The following is a 23671-nucleotide window of genomic DNA, read 5'->3' as shown; positions in this document are numbered from 1 at the left end:
CAGTATGCCTAAGCTGTTCATGCTGGCAGTTGTGGGTGGTGAGTTTGATGGTTTACTTAAGTAAAGTGGTGAAGAGTGAAATACACTCCATTAAGGACATCCCAGTCTGTGCTGGTCTTTGTCACTTGTGAAAGACCAGGTTTGATTTTAGTGCTCTGGGCTGGAAAGACCACAAAGATATGTAGGTTAATGTAACACTATGTCCTTTCCCACAAAGGTTAGTAATCTTACTTTTTCCTCCCTCCTTTCCTCCTTCCTCTGTGCATTGAACCCTCCAGGCTGGGTGTGACGTGTCAGGTCTGACGCCTTGCCGTCTTTGCACCAGATTCCTCTGTCATATAGTACTAGTGGAGGTCTCATGGCCCTCCTTTTAAAGCTAGGTCAAGGGTCAAAACAGTCAGTAAACACCATCATTTTTAAGCTTCCCAACGCAGCGCAAAAGTAGGCTAGGCCCATAGTATATCACAAGCAGTGGGAACACTGAAGCAGTCAGGTCTATTTTCACCTTTTGTCACACCCAGCATCTCAGTTGCATCTTGACTGACCACTTGATATTAAATTTAGCTTCATAGTTGATTTTATTTGTGAGTAAACTGTGACTGCTTCCCGAAAATATACACATGCACACTTACATTTGTGCTTGGCCAAAGATCAGAAAAAAAGGGATTTGTTGACTACTCAATAGGAGATATGGAGTTCAGAATGTTGATAGACAAATCAACTGTGTTTGGGAGCTGCATCGCGTTATAAGCTCTACATAATTGTCTAGACCGTTCTTCACCTCACCTTCAAATGTGGCCTGAGTAATCCCACCTCAGTGTCTCTTAAGCACGTTCTGGGTGTGTTTGCACTTGTGTCTTGTAATTGAGTCATTTTAGTGTAAGGTGTGAGCAGGGCCTGTGTGTTTGATATGTGTGCCTTTCTTATTCTTTGTAGTGGTCTGTAATTTTCTGCTGTAGATTGTGGTGTGTCAAGGGTTGGCTAATTTACATCTATGCTGATGTCTACACCAGACGTGACTGTTATTACGTTAAACCAAATTACTGGCATTTAGAAGGCACTACCTGCAATCTCGAAATGAAGTGCTGTAATCTACCAGAGAAAAGAGATTGTAGAAGGATGATTAAAGGAAGTTATAAGGTAATTTACTGAAGGACTGTCTGACACATTTATTGCTGATATTATACTGAGGAGGCCAAACAAACTTTTGCCTTGTTATGCCAATTATATGATAAAATACCCCAATCTGAGACCACAAAACTGAACGGCCAACCATAGTAACAAAACTGTAGCATGTACTCTAGTTGTCTCAGAATCTGTATTAATGATCTAGGCTTAATATAAAAATATTTTTTTTTATTATTTATATTCTGATTTAAATGACATTTGACAGGATCACATATTTAGCCTTGCATGTGGATTTATTCTGTGAATAACTCAGGGATTAAACAGGTGCTTTCTGTCAAAGTCTGTGTGTAGGCCTATTTTTATGCATATGCGTGTCTCTGTGTTGCCATATAGTGCCTCGGGAGATCCCAGATGAACCCAGTCACACTTCCTTTTTAACGTAGTTTGGATTTCATAAATACACATGCCATGTACATACTCTGTCTCTTTCTCCTTCTCACAGCACAGTCTTGTACAAACATACATTCTCTTTTTTTTATACACACACATTTTGACAAATATGAAATTCAAAGACAATTAAAATCTTGCATTCACTGAGGTTTCAGCCAATAGCTTCATCATTCATCTCTTGCAGTCTTGCTGTCTAAAACATTAAAGTCTTCTACTAAAAGACACAATAGAACCATGATTTGGACTCCACTGTGCAGATTTTGCACTCTGGCTGCCAGGAGAAATATCCCGTGCAGGCACAGATATGGCACAGTTCTTCTATCTGAGGCGCCTTTGGCTCCTCAATGCTGCCTTAAAAATCAGTTCCACTGCACACCTGTATGTGATTAATATGTTCTGAAGTTTTATGTGATTGCTGAAAGTGAGAGTTGGAGTTTTGATCTGATTAGTTTTTAATTGGAGCTGTTTTAGCTGTGAGTTTTAATTTGATTTAAACCTGAACTTGTATAACTAACATAACTAGGTTTCTGTATTCAGTTATATTGTACCTGAAAGCTGCCTTAAATGTTGCCACAATAAAAACTTTTAAGCAGTTACTGTAAGTTACAGTACTTTGAAATTATGACAATTACGGGGAGTTTGCATAGTTTGCACTGTGTATTCCAGTAGTTTTTAGGGGTGGGGGAAAAAATAGATACAACATAGTATCGCAATATTTTTCATGGCAATACTGTATCGATACACAGATGCCAAGTATCGATCTATTATTATATATGTGTTGGTCAGTTTTTCTGTTTGACAATCCCATTTTGCAGCAATACAATTGAAGTGAGATGAACAAACCGAAAAATCTATCTTTTTAGATAAAACAACAAACATAATTTGAAATTGGGAAAAATTTGAAGTTGGAAAAAAGGTAATAAATTGCAATATATCACAGAATATTGCAATATGTTTCAAAATCGTAATAATATTGTATTGTGACGTAAGTATCAGGTGATGATATCGTATCGTGAGGCCTCTGGTGATTCCCACCCCTAGTAGTTTTTAATTAAAATTGTCAAACAAGTCAAACAAGTAATATTTTGAAACAAATGCATTCACAGATCATAGCACAACTAAGTATGAAATTCAGATTCAGTTGTCAGGTGGCACAAATCATGTTCTAGCTACCTCACAGACACAGTCAGCAAGTCTTAACCTTATAACTGAAAACAGACTTTGCCATCAGGCTGTGTTTGAAATGTGGTGATTGGATAATGCTTACTGATGTGGGGATTTCGTGAGACTGCTACCTCCCTGGCTAGAGAGCAGTCAACATACACATTCTCTCTCAAAAAAAATATATGTTGAAGATGGACAGGTGCAAAGAGGAAAAGACAGTTCAAACAAACAAACAAACAAGTTTAAGGAAGAAGGGCCAAAGCAGGGGGTGGAAGTGTCAAGATGGACAGGAGGGTGATGTTGACAGGTCCTTAGGCCACCACAGAGCATGCCACCTGTAACAATGGGGGTGGTCTCAACCATGGAGGTCTTCCTGGAAGAGATGGCGGGGGGCAAATTATAATCTTCAGAGCGATACACCAGATCGCAGACAGACAGTTACGTACATTATACTGTATGGCTATGCTCACAATAATCTTTAGACTCAGGTTGGCGTGGTTTTGAAGTTGAAATTGTTTTTGAAGTTGTGCTTTGTCTCTTAAAGTTCATAGCCTTGTGAAAAATGAGCTGAGGAAACTACAGAAAGGGTAAAACTTTCACACTACAATAACTGCGCTTTATAGTAGATGCTGCTGCTTTTTTACTAGATCCTCATATCTGTTATCTCAGGCATTGGATTTAACAGCATAGTAAAAATACTGTCATTCATTTACAGTGAAGAAAACATTTAAAAAATGCCATATAGAGGCTTTAACACAAATTTTCATCAGGATCCAGAGCCCTACAGGTAGCTCTTGTTAGCCACAGCAATCAACAGTGGCTCTGTTTTCCTCACTTCTCCTTTTCCTCTTTTTTGATTGAAAGAAATCGAATGAGCACAAAGCTGATAAAGCCACACAGAGGCATTGAGTGGCACAGGAAATGACCTGTTATTTCTAGTGGTTTCTATGGTTTCCTGCCACACACAGGCTAAGACGTTCCTGATGGATAAGGCTGAACTCTCATCACCTTGAGATAGAATTACTTCAGAGCGAAAATGTGTCATTTTTTTTACCTTGCAGCCACTGTGCACATGTCTGTGTCTGTGTCTTAATGACCTGATGATTTTGATAGAGTATGATAAAAGGGGATTGCTTGGGTTTTAAATAAGATTGTCTATATGCTGTCACTCAGTACACTTTCTCTTTCTTCAGGGACTGCCAGGACCTCCAGGGAAGCCAGGCCTGCCGGGCAAGAGGGGTCCTCGGGTAAGTCTCCTTGGTCGCTCGCAAACACCTCCAGCCACATTAAACACACTTCCATTTGTAACCTGTAGAAATGGTTTTATCTGGTGTTCGACTCCAACATTTTTGTTTTTATGGTACCATGTTTAAGCGTGTCTTTATTTAGGTAAACTGTGGGTGTCTCTCTGCGTGCATGTTTGTTTGTTTGTGTTTTTTGCTACTGACACTGACGTACATGTTAACGAAAGCTCAAACACAGTAGTATAGTAGTATAGTAAATAACCCCCTTCGCAGAGAGGTGACTCAGAAAGACAGACATACAGAGAGGACTGTATCTGTGTGTTCCAGCCTAGAAGGCAACGTCCTGGACCATTTTCTAAAGTTACAATAATAACCTGCCAAGCCAGGCTCCCACATCACTTTAAATCCCTCCCATCACCTAGCTGACACACACACACACACACACACACAATCACATACACACTAAGTTTTCCTATGCAGACAGATTGACCATATTCAGCACGGGGCTGCGAGTGCTGACCTCCCACCCCTAAGCATAAACAGGAAAACTCCTATAAAGACGGCCTTTCAAAAGGCTGGCTGTGCCACAGGATGCCTAATAAAAGCACTGTAAACAGACAGAGAACACATGGCTCCACTGGACTTTCTTCTCCTCACTGAGCTGTTGCAGCAGGCTGCACTAACACTTCATAGGGATCCCATTTTGGACTAATGAAAGGCCTCTTTCTCCAAGGCGGTTAAATAGATATAGTCTCATTTATGGGTCTTCTTTGAGGAACTCTATTTTACTTCCTCTGTTACTCTCTTCAGACTGATTATTGAATGAGTTGCAATGGAAATGTGCACAGACATTCATGTTCCCCAGAGGATGAATCCTGCTAACTTTGGTAATCCCCGGACATTTACTCTAGCGCCACCAGTAGGTTGACATTGATGGTTTAGAAAAATGTCTCATTCAACAACTATTGACTTTATGAGCAAAACCTGCAAAACTAATTTTGCAAAACTAAAATTTAACATTCTCATAAGCTTCAGCTGTACTTGGTGTTTGGCACTATAAAGCAAATGTTAGATTGCTAACACGCTAAACTAAGTACGATATCGAACATGGTAAACATTATACCTGCTAAACATCAGCATGTTAGCATTATTATTGTTTGCATGTTAGCACTGCTGCACCTATAAACAGCCAAACAAAGTCGCTAGCATGCCTGTAGACTACAGAAGCTTCTCGCTCATTAATAGACAAACACTACAAACAAGCTACTCAGTCAGTCCAGACAATAGAAGTCTACATGCATCAAATATACAGTAATGGATGCTTTATGTCAATGGATGCATGTGCTTGTGTCTTTTTATGTGTGGGTGTGTGTTTTAATCACTTACTGTTTGTGTCTATAGGCCTATGTGTCGGAGAGACTCTTAAGCCAAAGTCTCTGTGATCCCCCACCACTATAGATGTATAAGGAGGTCTTTGTCTGGCTCTAATTAAAGCTATTTAAGCCCCTGCAGTACCTCCCATCCCGTCTCTAGTAGCAGTTCCACAACATCAGGCCTACTTAGGTGGATTTGTTATGATCAAAATCAAACTTACCTGGAATAAAACTTTAATTGGCCTTAAAAATCACAAAATGTGATTGTGATATGACTGAGAGTGGAACTATTTTTGTATTACTGAGCTCAGCTTTTCTCAAAATGTGCTCCCAATTTAAGTTAAGGGACTTATGCAATATGCAATGCTACACAATTCCTCCAGCTTAGGTTGAAGCATGGACAGGTTTGGACATACGGTTTCGACTTAAACTTGTGCTTGGTAAAGCCCCTCTGCCTGTCTAAAACCTCATTCATCAACAGTATGTATCACCTCATACTGATTTACATCCTGGCAGCTTAGACGTGGCCTTTGTCAACCACAGCAAACCAGCTGTTGAACTGCCTGTGGCATTCAGTGGAAATGGTTGGTTTGCAATGCGCAAATAATGAAAACAAGCATGTTCAATAAGAAAGCACTTGTAAAGGCTTTTGGATTTGATGCCACTTTAATAGAGGTCACTTGCAAACATGCCACCAGTGTCTGACTCTGACCTCACAGTAATTTTGTTTAACGCACACACAAGCACACATCAGCGCTCACACAGAAGTGTATACACGCTACAGCACTAATCCCACGCCCCTGTAGAACAGACATATGTAGCTTTGTTTATGACCTGCTTATATAAAGAGTGAGACCGATTATGGAGCTTTTCTTGTAAACAAAAGCATTTATCAAGTTTAATGCTGCTCACGTGTGTGTGTGTGTGTGTGTGTGTGTGTGTGTGTGTGTGTGTGTGTGTGTGTGTGTGTATACTTACACACTTGCAAACTCACACTCACAAACACGTTTTCCCTCTTGGCAAGATAAGAGTGTGGTTTCAATTTGGGAAATTAAATTCACTTGTTCATCACTGATATAAATTAATTCCAAATTAACTTACACTGCAGGTTGCCAAGGCTGCAGGCTCACAGGTGGCAGTGCATGAATTGATCATAAGCATCATCACTTTATGTGAAAAACTAAATTCCAGTCAGTCAGTTTTTTTTGCATGACCTTCCGTAGCCTTGGATTACTGGAAGTCTGCATGATGACACACAGAGCACCATTGAGCCCACCAAGCACCACCCATGAACCTTGACCTCTGATCCAAAACATGTGAGTGTGAGACGCCGTAGCTATGGCAACCGCTGTCAGTACAGAAGCATTTGCTAGGTGTCCATTTAGTCCGAGTGAGCTCTTTTGAGTCTCTTTGAAGGTGTATAATGACGACGGTGGTAGGAGGGTGTGAGAGAAAACGTGTGGTGGATGCATTGCGGGTACACAGGCCGGTATCTATCTAAAGACTGGCTGCATGTATTTGTCTGGAGCCTGCTGGGTCAAAAGGGTCTTTGTCTGAGTGAAAAAAATCTCGCCCATCTTTCCTCGTCCTTCCCCTCCAAACCACTCCTCTGTCACTATACAAAATCCCCCCACCTCGCTCCACCTGTACGTAAAGCTAATTCAGATCACAGATGGACATTTCATATAGAAACTTGGAAAACTATGACTATAAAGAACTAAATGAGTAAAGGTGTTGAGTTCTTCTTAAGGCAACGGCTGTTTTGTTAGCACCAGGGGACAAATAAGCTTTTTAAGGGTCTTTACAATCCCCAGTGTAAACTGTGTATATGGATCTCTCCCCTGGAACATTACTGTAATAAGCTCCAGGACAGTAAAATCACAGTCTATGCTCCAATTCACTATTTTTTGCAATCTCCCTTTGGGCACTTTAGTACATTTTTGAACACCAGATTTTTATATTTTTGGCATAACGTTAGCTTTAGGTTAGGTCATTATTTTTAAACTTGTCATGGCCATTATAAACTATTACTGTTATTGTTGTAAATCTCTAAAAAAATACTTTGGACTATTTACTATTTCCTTTTTCATATGGTCACTGCATGATGTATTTAACTTTAAAAAAAGGTTTGCTTTTAAAGTTTTGCCTTTTTACCAGCATCTTAATTCATTGGCCCTATCTGCTTCTGTTATTAAGAAGTTTTACTGTAATTTATATAGCATTGGGCTGCAAGTTCTGCTCTTTTCACTTAGCGATGGCATGGCATGCTATTACGACTTTAACGAACAGTGAAATATTTTTCTGAATCCACAGAGGAAAATCATTAAGTGTGTGTGTGTGTTGACTGGGATGGTTAATTAAGAAGACGTCCAACGGTTTCACTTCTCTTGATCTAATGTTTAGTTTATCAGACATTGCCCCTTCGGCTCTCATTTGGAACGGCATCATACAAATTCTCTTTTATCTTTAATACGGTGACTGTATATACATTAAACTGTCTTTTACGAGCAAGCGTTGAAAGTCAGACTATGTTTACAGCATTGCCCATTAAAAGGCCTCGTCTAAAATATTCAGTGTGGGAATGTAACCCTTGGAGTGATGTCATGCGTCCAGATTTAGGATCCACAAGTGCATATACAATATTTCTTGGCTTTAAGTTGCACATATGGTGTTGATATAGAATTTTGTTGAATCGAGCACTTACTGTATATTTATATACCTGAGAGCAGGCAGCATGCATGTTACCATAACGTAAAACGCCTTAACTTAGAATCATAATGAATTGCACAGAGTTACATGTAGCAGCATTATTACCACAGGAACCACAGTAACGCCCTGCATCGCTGTTCAGAGGTTGGTGGCTTTTCATTTGATAGCCCTCAGCTTGTGTGCGCCCCACCCTGGTCTTCTCTAATTAGACACCTGTTGTGCGAGAGAGGGACACGACATGGAGGCAAGGGCACAGTACCAAATGTTGGTTCCAGCCTGTGCCTACCAGTGTACTGCCCAATGCTGTGGTAAACCAGAGGGTTCATTTTGAAGCATGTAATTGAAACATGTCTAGTTTGTTTAAGTTTATTTAGGGCACAACAGCATCCCTTAACATCAGTCTGGACACACAATAACTCTTGAGGGAATGCCAGCTGAATACAAATACACTGAAAATGAAAGGGGAAAGAGAGTGTGGGAGAAAAAGGGGCAAGATCTTTCAAACTTGAGAATCCTTGGAATGAAAATATTCACATTTGTGAAATATAACAAGTTAAAAACAGATCAGATCTCATCTAAACAGCATTATTAAATTATGTGGATTGTTGTTGTTGTTTTAGAGATACCAACACCTATACACTTAGTAACGTCCTGTTCATTCCTGAGAAGCTCTGTCTTGAGTGAATCAGACATGACTGTCTATCAAAGCGCCCTTTGAAAGGAAGAGCAGTTACAGCAAAAGGCATTTATGTTGTCATGTCTGCACCCGACCAGTATGTCTGTTTTTGAACTTTGCTCAAAGGGCTTTTTTGTTGAGCTGTACTGTATAAACCATCCCAAACCCCACATTTCCCCCCTCTGTTGGATAATAAAGAGCTGCCTGGATGTCGCTAGATGTTATTTTTTGATGCTGCAGATCACTAATGTAATGGCTTCCTGATTTGTTTTGACTCACCTCAGTGAAACTTGCTGACCCGGCTCTTAAAGCAATTGTGGCTTTTTTCCGCCCTCTCTGACTCGCTCGACCCTTGACCCACTCAGGGGGTAGGTTAGGGGCCCAAAGGGTGCTGCACCACGTGGAGGGCAGGAGCGAGGTCAGAGATCCACGGAAAAAGTCACTCAGAGGAAGAGAAGGTAGACAGACAGACAGATAGATGGATGGTGGAGACGTAGCAACAACCCCTTTGTTAATGTCTAATGGCTGCAGTTTAAAAATTGGTGTAGATTCATTGTCTGGCTTCCAAAGGTTTTCTGTTAAACCATCCCATGGGGGCTGCTGGACGAGTCGAGAGGGTTCACATTACCAATATGCTGCTACTGTAGATCTTGCTTTGTTTGCTTTCAGACACAGTTGTGTTCATTTCCTCAGCAACAGCCAATGTGGACAGAAACGCACACCAGCGGAGGAATTCAAAATGTTATGATACGAGATGATCTGCATTACTCATTAAGCTGCCTGGCAAATGTGTGTTTGTGTGTGTGGATGGGGGGTTGTGGAGTGTGGAGGCAACAGGGGGCAGGAAAACCACATCCATATGGTGAAGCAGCTCCACAGAGCCCCATTTTCCATAAGCTTCTACCCCCAACACCAACCCCAAATACCTCACCACCCAACTCTCACACACACACAGCTAAAGTATAGGAAAATAGGTTAAAGTAGCATGAAATCTGAGGTTCTCCAGACAGACTTTGCCCCAACCCCCCTTCCATGGTCTTCACAGTAGCAAAGCCACAGTCTGCATCAGCTATATCCCAATATGATGATTGATAGAGATCTCAATCACTGTTTGATCATGTTTTTCTCCCATCTGGCTTTTCCACAGGGCGCCCCTGGTCCCCATGGAAACCCTGGCCGAGCTGGTCCACCCGGGCTCAAGGTATCTTACACACTCTTGCTCTAACTAATGATCACAAGTCAGACTTTCTTTTTTTTTAATCAAGAGCCCGGCAGCCACGTTGATTTTTCCATTACATGATGACTACTAATTTAATAAAATATTTATGATCTTCTCTTGCCTCTAATCTCACGAGAATGTGTTAGATTTTCAGTTTTTCTATATCAGCTGGAATCCATAAAGGGAACAAGGGTAATGGATCTTTGTGGCTAAAGAATCAGGGCTATCTAAGTTCACGGCAGGCAGCCTGGAAGTGTAAGACACTACAGTACAAACACCCTGGCACTTAATACTGAAGAGCTGTATCACTTTAACATGTGTGCCGCAGAGGTGAATGTCAGGATTCCCATTCATATTTAAAGTTCATTAAGGTTGTTTAGATTCTTGGAAGTCAGCTCAATGTAAGCTGTGAGTGTTCTACCTATGCAACTGGAGTGGAGAGAGAAGGGTAGTTGGATACCAGGGGAGTTGAAGTGATTTATCAGAGCTCCAGGGAAAGACATTACAAGTGGGAAAGTGAGAACTCTAATAAATCTGTCTAATTTTAACGTTTAAACAGGAGATGACCCTGCCCAATACAAATTCTCTGCATCCTTCATCTGATTGTCTGGACTGATGTATGCTTTAGCAAACACCCTTGACCTCTGGTACTGTGTGCTCAGAGTGAGGAGCACTACCGCTTTTTAAAGTGCATTATGAAAATGCCTTGCATAAATGACAACTGTGCAGCTGCCCTGCCTGCCCTGCCCAGAGCCCTGACCTCCCCAGGTCACCCAAACAGACTGTATTTGTCCTTGTCTCGCTGACGTAATTTATATTATTTCCTTGTTGCATTCTCTTCACTTTTTGCAATCTTCTTCCCATCATTATGTACCTGGTTCTTACCCTTATCTTATCCTACATGCTTATCTTTTATTTACTTAAAGGAATAGTTATATATACATATTACTTGTTTTCTTCCTAGATGAGAAGATAGATACCATCTCGAGTGGTATCTATCTTCTCATCTAGGTCTCAGCAAGGAAGCAAATAAGCGTATTAACCCAAATTTAAGTTTTCCTCTAAGAGCTAACAATATCCATCACTAATAAGGCTCAAATCGGAGGCAACAGTAGAGGAACTGTAGCTTAGCATAAATACTGGAAACAGCATAAACAGCTAGCCTGGCTCCTTCCAAAAGTAACACAATTCACTTACCAGCGCCTCTAAACCTCACTAATTAACACATTATATCTGTTTATTAAATCCATACAAAAAAAAAACAACTAAGTTTGTGGTTGTATGTGCCAGACTATTGCTTAGCTGGGAGCAGTGAGCCTGGAGGAAGTCATCACACTTGGGCCAACAAAGTAATTTGTGAGCTTTATAGGCGCTCAGTAAGTGGACTTTGTATTAGATTGTGTAAGTATTTCAAAAGGTTGAACTATTCCTTTGAGATGCATATCATGTAATCATAGAAAAGTCCCTGGTAAATAATAATGATAAAAAAGGGTAGATAGTAAAAATGTTAGTCAAACAAACACGTCAGATCCAAGAGCACTCAAGGAACACTAATGAAGTGATAATGGAAAAAAGTGGAGCAAGTATTTGAAACCGTGCCTCAGTGAATGAAGAGTAAATTCTCGGCGGAGTGGTGCAGAGCAGACTTCTTCTACCTGGCAGTAGTGTTGAGGGAATGAGTCTGAAGCGTTTGATGTCTGGAGGTGCACTGCGATCTTTTCTCTTTCATCGTTGAAATGAAACAAAGTTGTAAATAGCAGGAGTCCATGCACTCAGCACTCAGTCTAATTTCCGATCCATAGCTTTGATGTGCTGAAGCCCCATTATTGTTACTTGCTGACAATGAAGCTTGCTGTGTGTGACTGGAGGGGCACTGAACCCACATAATGCACTGCGCCTAAGAAAAGCATCTGTAATGTGAATAACTAAATCCGTTTTTTTCATCATTTGTTGTTATTCACCTATTATCTAGTATGGGATTTCTAGAGCCAAGCTTTTGTAAGCTTAACCCTTTGTCCAAAGGAAATGTGTTGGCCATGAATCTATCTATTAATATGATTGTTAGTCAGATACTTTCAGAGACTAAGGTACATTTGGGTTTTTCACCCATACAAAGTCCCCCTTTGTGTTTTTCTTTTCATCAGGGGAGAAAAGGAGATCCTGGCATGTCACCTGGGCCAGCACCAAAAGGAGAGAAGGTATTGCGTCCCCCCTTTTCTTACACACTACATTAATTTGTAACAACGTACTGCTTGGCAAGCTTCTAGCACATTTATGATGATGCTATTTGTGCAACCACTCATTGCTGCATTAGTGCCTTTTGACATTCTCGCTTTTTGTTCTAGGGAGACTCAGGGATTCTTGGCCCAGTTGGACTGACTGGCCAGGAAGGTCGGAAGGTAAGACCGAACAATACACCTAAATACCCTTGCACCAAATTCTTTCCAATGCTTGCCATAGGAGCTCCCATTTACCACTTGATGTTGTGAGTAAAATGGGAACATCTGCAAACTTTGAATAGGTAGGCCCTTGTTAAGTTTGGGAAAGAAATAAAGTTTGCATTGGTCATTGTCACCATTTCATCACCCTTTTGTTTTTGGTGTGTGTGTGTGTGTGTGTGTGTGTGTGTGTGTGTGTGTGTGTGTGTGTGTGTGTGTGTGTGTGTGTGTGTGTGTGTATGTGTTTGTGTAAACCCACTCTTCTTTGTAAAGATCTCTCCTTGTTTCCTCCTCCTTAATTCTCTCTTTCTCTTTGTGCTGTGCTCACCATTTTTCCATCTGTGTTGGCTGGATTCAGCACAGAGGGTTTTTAATGCTGGCAGGAAGGATGTCAAGAGGGATGAAGGGGGGGTTGTCATCAGGGATACAAGGATGGGGATCATGCACTCGTGCGCTCAAACACAAAATCCCCAGTGTCTTAGATGTTACTGAAGTCACAACTTGAGTGATTCATGAGTGTAGGGAAGAATAAGTGTGACAGAGCTTCTGGTAGACAGGAGTGGAACAAGAATGAGTCCAATGGGAAAGTTTGAGTTGTGTATGTCTCTAAGTTCACGATTGTGTGCATGCATTCCTGCGTGTTTGTCAGTGTTTGTGCATGTAAAACAGACATCAATTAGATACAATAAAGCAGTGATGCCCAACAAGGGGTAAATATACCCCAAGCGGTACTTCTGCAGTTACCAGGGGGTTAGTCTATATCCTTGACGTTACACTTCCAGGATTGCTCCGGTGCCGCAGGAAATTCCGCCGGATGCATGTATTTTCCGTTTCCTTCAGTTTTCTTTGTGTTGGAATTTTAAATTCGGTGGATTAATAAGGGCTATTTTTGACTGCTCCTCAGATCTCTGCAGGGTAAATTGAAACAGCTAGCTAGTTTATTTGTCCAATCTGAGTTTTCTCTCGCACAACTATTTTGCAGCGGCTCTGTGTGGAGCTAAAGAAATGCCATTAAACCAGAGCACATTTTCCTCCCATCCCCGAATGCTACGTGAAGTAGCCAGACCCTCCTTCAGCGCACTTTGGAGGAGGGTCTGGCAAAGCGAGACTACCAGGGGGTAAGTGGAAAAATGGTAGAGTAGCTCTGTTAATTAAATGTGGAAAAAAAAACAGACATAAATACCAGCTAGTTAGATTGTAAGTAAGCAGGTTTTAACAGTAAGCTAATGGTTGGAATAGTTAGCTAAAATTAACAAACAGTTTAAATAGTTAGCTAAAAGTAATGGATAAGCAGTCCAAATAGTTAGCTACAGCAAGAGATAAGTAGTTGAAATAGCTTGTGTTAAATGTATTGGATAAAGCGTTGATAGTATAGTATAGTATTAAACAGTTGAAAAAAATTACTAATTGACCAAACCGACCTAAACTATTTATTTTTAAAAATAGCAATCATGCTGTAAATAATTGTGTTTAATAACTTCCAGATTAAAATCACACACACACACACGCACGCACGCACGCACACACACACACACACACACACACACACACACACACACACACACACACACACACACACACACACACACACGCATGATTTTGAACATGAAAAATGGGTTCTTGAGTTCATCAGACAGGGCTGTGGGCTTAGTCTGGGATCCACTGCAATACAAGACACAATCACCACAACTGTCTTGATGCTTAGTGAGTCTTCTGTGCTCCTCAGGTCTGAAGTAAAATAATCTGTTTCACTTATTCTTAACAATCCGATGTAAACACACGTCTCATGGTGGAAGAAGAAGATCATAGGCTGCTTTCAGTCACATGCTGTATCAAATAGAATTGAGCCCACTGATGCACACATTTCAAACAAAGTAGAATAATTAGTTGAGTTATTAAATATAGCAGGTAGATTGTATGTATTTCAGAGGTGCAGAGGTGTAAAGTGCCTCTGCATGTATTCACTGACTTCCCAGAGCCACAGTGCTCTGTAACAGTATCGGACTCTACTTGGATGGCTGCCTCAAGTTTAGCATATGGCTTTAGTTAGGAGTCTGCTTTTCTCTGTGTGTCTCTGTGTCCAGTTGTATGTCTCTGTCTTTCTCTTTCTCAGTCAGAATGGAAAATGTAAAGCTGGTGGAAAACATTCGCAGATTTCTTTCAAGCTAAATTAGTCTTAGCAGTGATTTGACGGCCTATCAGAAAGTTAGACAGTGGCATGTGAATCAGAGCTGCAGATGAGAGTGTAAAACATCCAGCTGAGACAAGCCACAAATTATTGTCTGACATAAAGGTAAGATTACCTGACACGGACAGAAACTGAAAGTGCATAGCCTACTCCCTACCTGTTTACACTTAGATGAGCAGTGCAAATGCTCTGTAACTTGTCTTTTATGAAGCCCAAGTGTACATTATAGCTGCCACTTCAGAGTATATTAGAACGGCACATCGTCACTATGGGAAGTTGTTGCCATGGCATCTTCATCAAAACACTCTGGCATCATCATAGCATGCCTCAGGTATTGGTCACTGGCCCACAGACATGATGACTGTAAAGGAAACTTGTTAAATTAGCCGCAAGGAGTCTGCTTCCTTTCCGAACACAAACACTGAGTGGCTAGTTAACCCATTTGTGCGAAACAATGTACAATAACTCACAGGTCTCAGCTGTGCTTCACACACTGTTGATGTTAATGAATCTTGATCCTACATGCCTACACATTGCACCACTATGACAGAGACGTGAGTCAATGTCCAAACTGTTCTGTGGTAGTGCAGACTGTCTAGAAACAGGCTTTGCTTTGTTTTGTTCTGTTCGTTTTGGGTCCGCTCAGGTGGAAAGTCCCAGGCGTGTCCTGTCCTGGTGCAGGTCTCTCCACTGAGGCTTGCTGCAAGGTTAATACAATATTGAAAAGCAATGACTTTTTTTGCAATTAAACACCCATGTGCTTTTTGTTCCTCTTCATACCTCTCGAGCTGTTCGTTTCACTCGCTTGGCTTGGTACTCTGAAGCTGTGGTTTCGGAAAACGGGACAACAGCAGCTTTTCCTCTGTTCTGCTCCATATTTTCCCTTCCACCTTGTATGTCTCTCTCACACACGCACACACACACATACACACTCACGCACACACACACACACACAGGCTTTTTATCAGCCTTAGGTTGACTCTTCATCCGGGAATTCTGGAACTGCTGGTTTTCCATGGAAAACGTTAATGGAGAAAGCAGTAGCGCTTTGAACGTGAGATAGGAGAGTGTGATTTTACACCGCCAGACAAGCCAAGCATGTTCTGCTCTGTACAACATTTGTTCTACCAAGTTCACTCTGAATGGCTTTTCAGTATGGTAGGCAGGGTCAGGGAGAGGGAACACACACACAGGGCCAAACCTCAACTACAAGGCCACATTACAAGCCACACGTCTTACCTTACTGCCTCCATCCTTCTTTCCTCTTTGTCTATTCCCACAGCTAGTTGGTCTGTGTCTTCTCACTGTTTGTCTGCCTTTTCTACATCTGTCTTTCACACTATGACGGCTTTTTCCCCCTTAAAGCCAAGACATATTGTACAGTAGCATTGTGACTTAGCTTTGCAGAATTTTAAATACACATTCTTAGAGTTTGCTTTCACATATTTAAAATGAAGTGCTGGTACTGTTTGTGTTGGTATTTGTTAATATATTACTATATTACTCAGTACCCCTAGAGTTTTTAGGGTCCGCTATTATCAGTGGGTACCTAATCGTAATATGTCTATATACTTTGGTGGATGTTGATTACAGGAATAGTTTGACATTTTGGATAATATGCTTATCGCCAAGAGTAAGATGAGAAGATGAAATTACTCTTGTTTAAGAATAGAGCTAGTCAGGATGCTGTTAGCATAGCTTAGCATAAAGAAGTTACTGCACCTGGCTGTTCGCAAAGAAAAAGCAGGTAAAGCCCAGTAAAGTCAAAAATTGACATTTTTACATTTCTGTTTGCGAAGATCCAGGACTTAGCATCGACAACTTCTCAGTCCCTCCCCCTTTTCTGTTAAAGCCCAAAACAGTCTCCTAAGCCCCTCCCCCCACAAGGGAGAATGAATGCGTGTGCATGAACAGTGATTGACACACAGTTAGACACCCCCCCTGGCCCTGATTGGTGCATCTGAACAGGGAGCGATGGATTTGACAGAAAGTCTTACCTACTGCACCTTTAAATAAATGAGCATTAGGGGTGCTGGTAGGTGTATTTGTAAACCTTGGACAGAGCAATGACAGCTGTTTATCTGAAAAAAATGTATTAGGTCAGAGTTGCAGGCAGTTATTAAGACTACTTAAGAGTAATAGTGTTGTCCCAAAAAGTCAGTTAGATAGTCAATATGCAGTTACAAAAGTCAGTCAACTAATCCATAAACACTCATGTTGAGTAAGTTTCTATTCTGGGAAAATATGACTGTCTTGAGACACATTATATTTGGGATTTGTTTATAAAAAAAATGCCTACATGTGCTTCTCACATATGTGCTATACATACATGTGTGAGGATTTTAGGGTCAATGATGGGTGATACTGTGCATAGACCTCTTTGTATTTTCATTGCGTTTTATGACACAGTGAAACATTTGTGTGTAAATGTACTACGATTTCATCCTCACAATTGCTTTTGCTGACTAGATAAGATGTTATACAGATCATTTTCTTTTCAAACTAAGTCCAAACCATAGTTGTACTAACAAGAACATCCTACAAATACAAAGTAGTATTATCTTCTGTAATTTCCCTTCAGGGGCTAGACAGTGTATTAATCACCCTCGTTTTCCTCATTTATTGTACGACATTAATCTGTCTGAAGCTCCCCAAGACCTGTTCCAAACCAAACTCTCTCCATTTAGCTTCTGCCCACTGTTCAAACTAACAAATCCACATGCTCATCATCTTTGTAATTATGGGAGAATTCAAATCAACCATCATTTTCTTTGCATGTTTCACAAGAACTTCAACAAATCATTGCTCCATCTTCCACCATGCTAGTAGTTTAATAGTGATACTGCATGCAAGCACAACATGCTGCTGAAATTGCGGTTCAGACGGGGATGAGATGAGGGATGTTTTTCCGCTGGGAAGATTTCAACCAAATTGTTGGGTTTATGCAGTTGTTTGTTACGTATGTGCCCGCCAGACATCCGCATGCAGGGTTTATGTTCTGCTGTAAATGTATGCAGCTAGATGATTTCCCTGAGCAATCATCAGGCAGGGAGAGAGAGAGGCGGAAAGATGAAAGCAGAGATGAATGAGATGAGGGGTATATTTCTGCTACCAGTGCGCTGTCCAGTGGAGGCAGACAGTGGACACATATAGTAAATACAGTTGTAAACAGACACGAGGCTTGGGCTCATTTGAACACCCACAAAGTTAGTAGTGTGTACAGAGTGGCTAGTAACGAGTCAGAAGAATGACATGTATTTTGCAGACACAATGTCTTTTATTTAAGTTCTCAAAATGCGCTTAACGTTCCTGGGGCAGTCCTTGGCTTAGTGGGGTAGGATTGAGGGGGGGAGGGGGGGTGTTGTGTTACAGGGTGCTATGAAAAGCATTCTGGTGGGTTTATCTGATTGAACACACATGCTCATTAAGCAAGTGGCACTGTAAACACAGGTGGACCGGTGGGAATAGCTGCTCTCATAAGCAAGCTCATAATAAGTGAGATAAGGATCTGAGATGGTTTGGCTGGGGTTGGGAGGCAATGCTTAATGCCCTGTGTGTGTGTGTGTGTGTGTGTGTGTGTGTGTGTGTGTGTGTGTGTGTGTGTGTGTGTGTGTGTGTGTGTGTGTGTGTGTGTATGTGTGTGTGTGTGTGTGCGTGGGGCTCGTGGACCTCACAGCACAGCCTGGGAACATAGGCCGCTACACATGTTTGTACTATAAGTAAGCCATGTAATAAGATGACGGTGTACAGGTAATCTGTGTGTGTATTTTTCTTCCTGTCCTGTTTTTGACATGCGTATGTGTGCACACATGCAGGGGTTTAATTGGAATTTGTTATGTGGAGGGACTCTGTGGGTTCAGGGTTGCTAGCTACCAAAGATTGGAGGCCAGGCCTGCTGCAAACTGTCTTGCGTTTAAGTTGTAGTATCATTTTGTAAAAGCAAACATTTTTTAAGCAGAATATCAGAGCAATTTACATTCCGTCAGTTTTGGAACCATTTTTCTCCCTACCTTGCCATCCACATATCACTTGCTGCTATTTGTGCTGTCAGACTGACTGACAAGTGAGCTCGCTTCTTCTTTTTTCTGATTTATGGCAGGTGGCAACCAGCGTTAAGGTGCATTACCACCACCTAGACTAAGGTCGAGGAAAAAGGACAACCTGTGAAAGTTCTGATGTTAGCACGTTCTTGCATCACCTTATTTGGGCTATGTTGCTCTAAAATGAAGTAGTATGCCATATGAATGGCATCAGGTCACTACATCTCCTGAAAAGTGGAGAAGTAGATGGAAAACAGAGATCAACCAAAAGGAGAAAATTAGGCTAGTGGCAACAGACACATGGAGGCAAGTCAGACAAACACAAAATCATCAACATGTTATTATAACTGTGTTTTGCAGTTAACCAACATCAAATGGAAATCTTCGAAACGTCTGTTCTCTCTACAACACTGCTTACCAACAGGGCTTTCACAAAATTATGGAAAACACACACCTTTCTGCTTGTGTTACGGAAGTGGTCTGTCGGCACCTGGTGACATCTCTATTTGTTTAATGTGTATTACTCATGTATTTTCATCCCAGTCTTTTCCTCCTAGTGGTCTTTTGATGATGTGCAACAGATGATGTGAGGTGATAGCAAGGCAGAAAGGTTCTCCAACAGAAAGCTTGGATTTGTGTTAGATGCAGAGAAAATTGTATTTTAGTTTAATGAAAATATCTAAAACGAATAGTTATTTTATTTGAACTGTAATATTGGCAACAAATGTATTGTTGACACAGTTGCTGTACCTGTTTAAGTACTACAGTAATTGTGAAGTATAATGCTGACAATGGCAGTTTAAAGTGCTGGTGTGACATTGTAAGCCAGTGAGAGTGATCATGTAACATAATGAGAACAGGGATGCTGTGTCCTCTCCCCCTGCTCAGGGAGTCTTGGCTTGGTACTCTGGAGCTGTGGTTTAGGAAAACGGGACAACAGGAGTCTTTCCTTTCTTTGCTCTTCTGTTTTTGTTTTGTTTTTTTCCCCCCTCTTTCCTCTTATTTCCATCTTGCTCTCGCACTCTATCAAACTGTGGTCTGGAAAGGAATGTCTTCCCAACTTTGATTTAGTTGTTCTCCAATCTTTGTTGGGGTCCTTTCGTTGCTGGAGTCAGCAGAACTGTAGAAAAGCACTATGTCAGGCTGTATTCAGTGTTGTAGTCTGCTCTGCAGGCGGAGGGAGGGACCTGCTATCTGACTCAAACAGGAAGGCATTTATATCCTCAACATGCCATGATCCTGGCACGGCCTTACGAGCACCATTTCTCTATGAACACGGCCAATGGAAAGTCTGATCCCTTGACAGAAGGGCAGATTGATTCCTTGCATATGGCACTGGACTTGTCTGTCTGCCCTGTTATCGTTGACATGCATATTTTACTTTGCACAAAACTACGCTTGTTGCTTGTCAGGTTTTTCCTTGTCTGTGTACTGTTTTAGAATTTCTGTGTTTTCTTTCACCTGTCCATAGTTATATGCTTCAACTAACTTCCCATGCCTCTTTATGTTTGTCTCTTTAGGGACAGAAAGGTTACCCTGGTCCACCTGGACTCCCTGGTGAGCCTGTAAGTATCTTTCTCTATTTCATCGATACCTTTTTCCCTGGCTTTAATACTATGTAAATGCTGTTCTCCCATGTCACTGCTATTCTTTACACTTCCATTAATCAACAACCACATTTGGAAAAAAATTCAACATTTTCACATCTTGCAACTTATGCCAAGATGATGTAATGTTTTTGTCCTTGTTTCTTGCTTATATATACTGTATCTAACATCCCTGATGCACACCCCATAACCTGCACTTTGTGCATTTTCCCCAATGAGTGTATGGAGTCCACCATCAAGGCCCTTATCAATGACTAATCCCTTATATTCTCACGTCTCACCTCATTCTTTAAAAGCTCAGTTGTCATCCACTCTATCTGTGTGTATGTGTGTGTTTGTGTGCACGCAGCAAGCATGCCTGAGGTGAAGCCAGATTAGATTAGCCTGTTACGAAGTACTGGTGAGGGTAGACATCTGGCCAAAGTGCTGTGCTGCAGCGGTGCTCTCCAGGATATCAGAAAGCGATGCCAAAGAGAGAGAAAATAGAGAGAAGAGAAACGGGAACAAGCCAACTAGGCCAACAGTGACACACTCACGGCTATAACACTGCAGCTTTGGAGAAAGTTTTCCTTTGTGTGACTTTCTGTCTCTGGACAACGTTCGGCCTCTCCTACAGCATGTTACCTTGATGCTATCTCAATCTTGTGTGTGCATGTCATTTCTCTTATAGTCTCTTTATCCTCTATCAACAAACTCTTTTATTCACTGCAACAAGTGGGAGGAGACATGACTCTGGCTGTTTAGTTCAGCCCAAAAGGACTATTTTAAGTATGGAGCATCCAGCCTCTTGTCCAGAGCTATTTTCAGTCGGGCTGTCAGGGTCATACTACTGTTGATATTAAGGAAAGGCCTGAGTCATGGAAAGCAGAGTGGAACATTTTCCTCATTGTCACAGGGTTTTAAGCAAGTCCCTGTTCTCCGGGTGACGTCACCTGCTCAGGGAGTTCCCGCACTACTTATCCTGGAGGAGTACTCTTGCTCTCTCACCGCCATGTCCTGTCACTCTGTCCATCCTTCGAACACCCCCTTCTTTCCCACAGAGCTGCTACTGATGGTGATGATGATGACGGCTCTAGCCCTTAGTCCGAATCACCGTAGCAGCAGTGATAGAATAATAAGCACAACTGTTTGGCAGTGTGGACTCTCCAGCTATTAAGAGCAAGACCAGCTGGTGTGCATAAAGTGTTGATACGTCTTTGTTACTGTAATACGCCATGGGCCATGCTCAGAGCCCTACTGCTGGCCAGTTAAAGATCCAAACCTCATTCAGCTAAAATCTTGTCTGGTTTTAACTGGCTGCATTATGCACTATATTTATCCAAGAGAGGGAATGGCAAGCAGTGCACATGGCTGCACATCCGGAGTGTGTCACGCACGCACGCACACACACACACACACACACACACACACAAACCACACTCCTAATTAGCTTGTATGCACAGTCCACATCTCATTAACTCTTAGCAGTAACCATGACTCCTGGTACCCAAAAGATATACTTGATAGGAATGGTAGTACATTTACATTTACTCAAGTACTGTACTTAAGTACCAGTTTAAAATACTTAAGTATTTTCATTTCATGCAGCTTTATATTTCTACTCCACTACAATTCAGAGGCAAATCTTGTAGTGTTTGCTACATTTATTAAACAGTTATAGTTACTAGTTACATTACAAATTAAGATTTTATATCCAAAACCTACGATCATCTTATAAAATATCATGTTCAAAATATCATGATCATCATTGTTAATAATAAATTAAAATACAGTAAAAACAGTATAAAACAACACAACAGTAAAAACAATACTTAACACTAACATCACCTTGACAAACTACAGCAGTAAATTGCAACTTTGAATGTATCTGTAATAATCGTTTATATCGACGACATTTCATTTCCGGGATTGTTTGATAGCTCTAATTCCGAAGCCTGGCAAGGATAAAAGATTACTAGACAATCTAAGACCAATTACACTTCTCAACGCAGCTTATAAACTGCTTTCTGGATGTAAGACTGAAACTAGGTTCTATCCACATAATAAATGGAACTCAATTTGGGTTTCCTGGTAGAAGATCTATCCACAGTAACATAAAACTGGTTTTAGATTTGATTGATTACAGTCATGTGTTTATAGAAAGTGGATTTATTCTATTTCTAAGTTTTGACAAATCCTTTGATTCAGTGAAAAACCCATTTATTTAAAAAAAAACTTTTAAAGACTCTTTTCTTTGTTGGACTTACATTCCCTACTTGACTAAAAAGACCCCCATTATTATGTATTTGTTATGTTTTGTCTCTGTCTCAAAGCTGTCAACACTTTGACTATTGTACAATAAAAAATAAATTCCGGGATTGTTCAGGTGCCGCCGGAAATTTTGCCAGAGATGTCCCTCATTTTCGGCTTGATGTCCGTTACTTTCCGCTTTCTTTGTGTTGGCATTCTAAACTCCGGGCGATTTATGAGGACTATGGTTAACTGCTCCTTAGATCTCTGCAGGGTAAATCCAGACAGCTAGCTAGACTATTTGTCCAATCTGAGTTTTCTGTTGCTCGACTAAAACAACTTTTGAACGAGCACATGTTCCACTAAAACAAGTTCCTTCCCGAGGCTATTTAACAAAGGCACCGTCATTGTGTCCGGCGCCCCCGAAGACGATTGTGATTGGTTTAAAGAAATGCCAATAAACCAGAGCACATTTTTCTCCCATCCCCGAATGCTGTGTGGACTAGCCAGACCCTCCCCCCAGGGGCATTTAGTACTTTTGATACTTTGAGTTCATTTTGCTGATAATAGCTACACACGTTTAACATGCAAACACTCCTTCAATTCATAACCTTGTTATACAGTAGTTGGCTCTTTTAACTGTAGCTCCTGTGCGCTGTCTCCTTCTCGGAAACTGTCTGCTACTGTGCAGAATGGCCTGCCTGTGTTTGCTTTACTGTCATTTTGATCACCCACCCAACCTCTCTTCATCACCATCTCACCTTCATCTCTCTCTCTCTCTCTCTCTCTCTCTCTCTCTCTCTCTCTCTCTCTCTCTCTCTCTCTCTCCTCTGCAGGGAGAGCAAGGTCCAGTCGGAAGCCCAGGTGCCAAAGGTTATCCTGGCAGGCAGGTGCAGTAAATCCTCTGCTGTGACTGGTACAGTTGTAGTCAGGGCCATAGTAAGGGCAGATGGCCAAGTGGAATTAGGTTATGTTGTACAGCTGATTTGGAGGAAAATAGCTGGGTAAATACTGTATAGAGGCGTTGAAATATAAAAAATAAAAATAAATGAAGTGATCCTTGAGAACATTATCACAAGCTGCAGCCTCATTAATTACCATAAAGCTGAATGGGTACATTTATTGCAGAGCTACTATATTGGAATGTATTATGTTGTACCTCTTATTGTGTCCACCCTCTCTACAGTATGTGGGTTTACTGGCATA

The 23671-nt window shown here is 41.2% G+C and overlaps 1 protein-coding gene across 1 annotated transcript in view; it reads left to right on the top strand.

Annotated features, from left to right (window-relative positions):
- Positions 1-23671, top strand: part of col27a1a (collagen, type XXVII, alpha 1a) — a 72511-nt gene that overhangs the window by 11812 nt on the left and 37028 nt on the right. The window contains exons 4-9 of the mRNA XM_031317772.2: positions 3936-3989; positions 9892-9945; positions 12108-12161; positions 12309-12362; positions 20150-20194; positions 23302-23355. Of these exons, the coding sequence (XP_031173632.1) occupies positions 3936-3989; positions 9892-9945; positions 12108-12161; positions 12309-12362; positions 20150-20194; positions 23302-23355 (315 nt within the window). The remainder of the gene's footprint in view (positions 1-3935; positions 3990-9891; positions 9946-12107; positions 12162-12308; positions 12363-20149; positions 20195-23301; positions 23356-23671) is intronic.

This window comes from Sander lucioperca, chromosome 14 (assembly GCF_008315115.2).
Source record: "Sander lucioperca isolate FBNREF2018 chromosome 14, SLUC_FBN_1.2, whole genome shotgun sequence".
In the NCBI taxonomy this organism is placed as follows: Eukaryota; Metazoa; Chordata; class Actinopteri; order Perciformes; family Percidae; genus Sander; species Sander lucioperca.
Note: the sequence above shows the minus strand (reverse complement) of the source record. Positions and strands in the feature narration are given on the sequence as shown.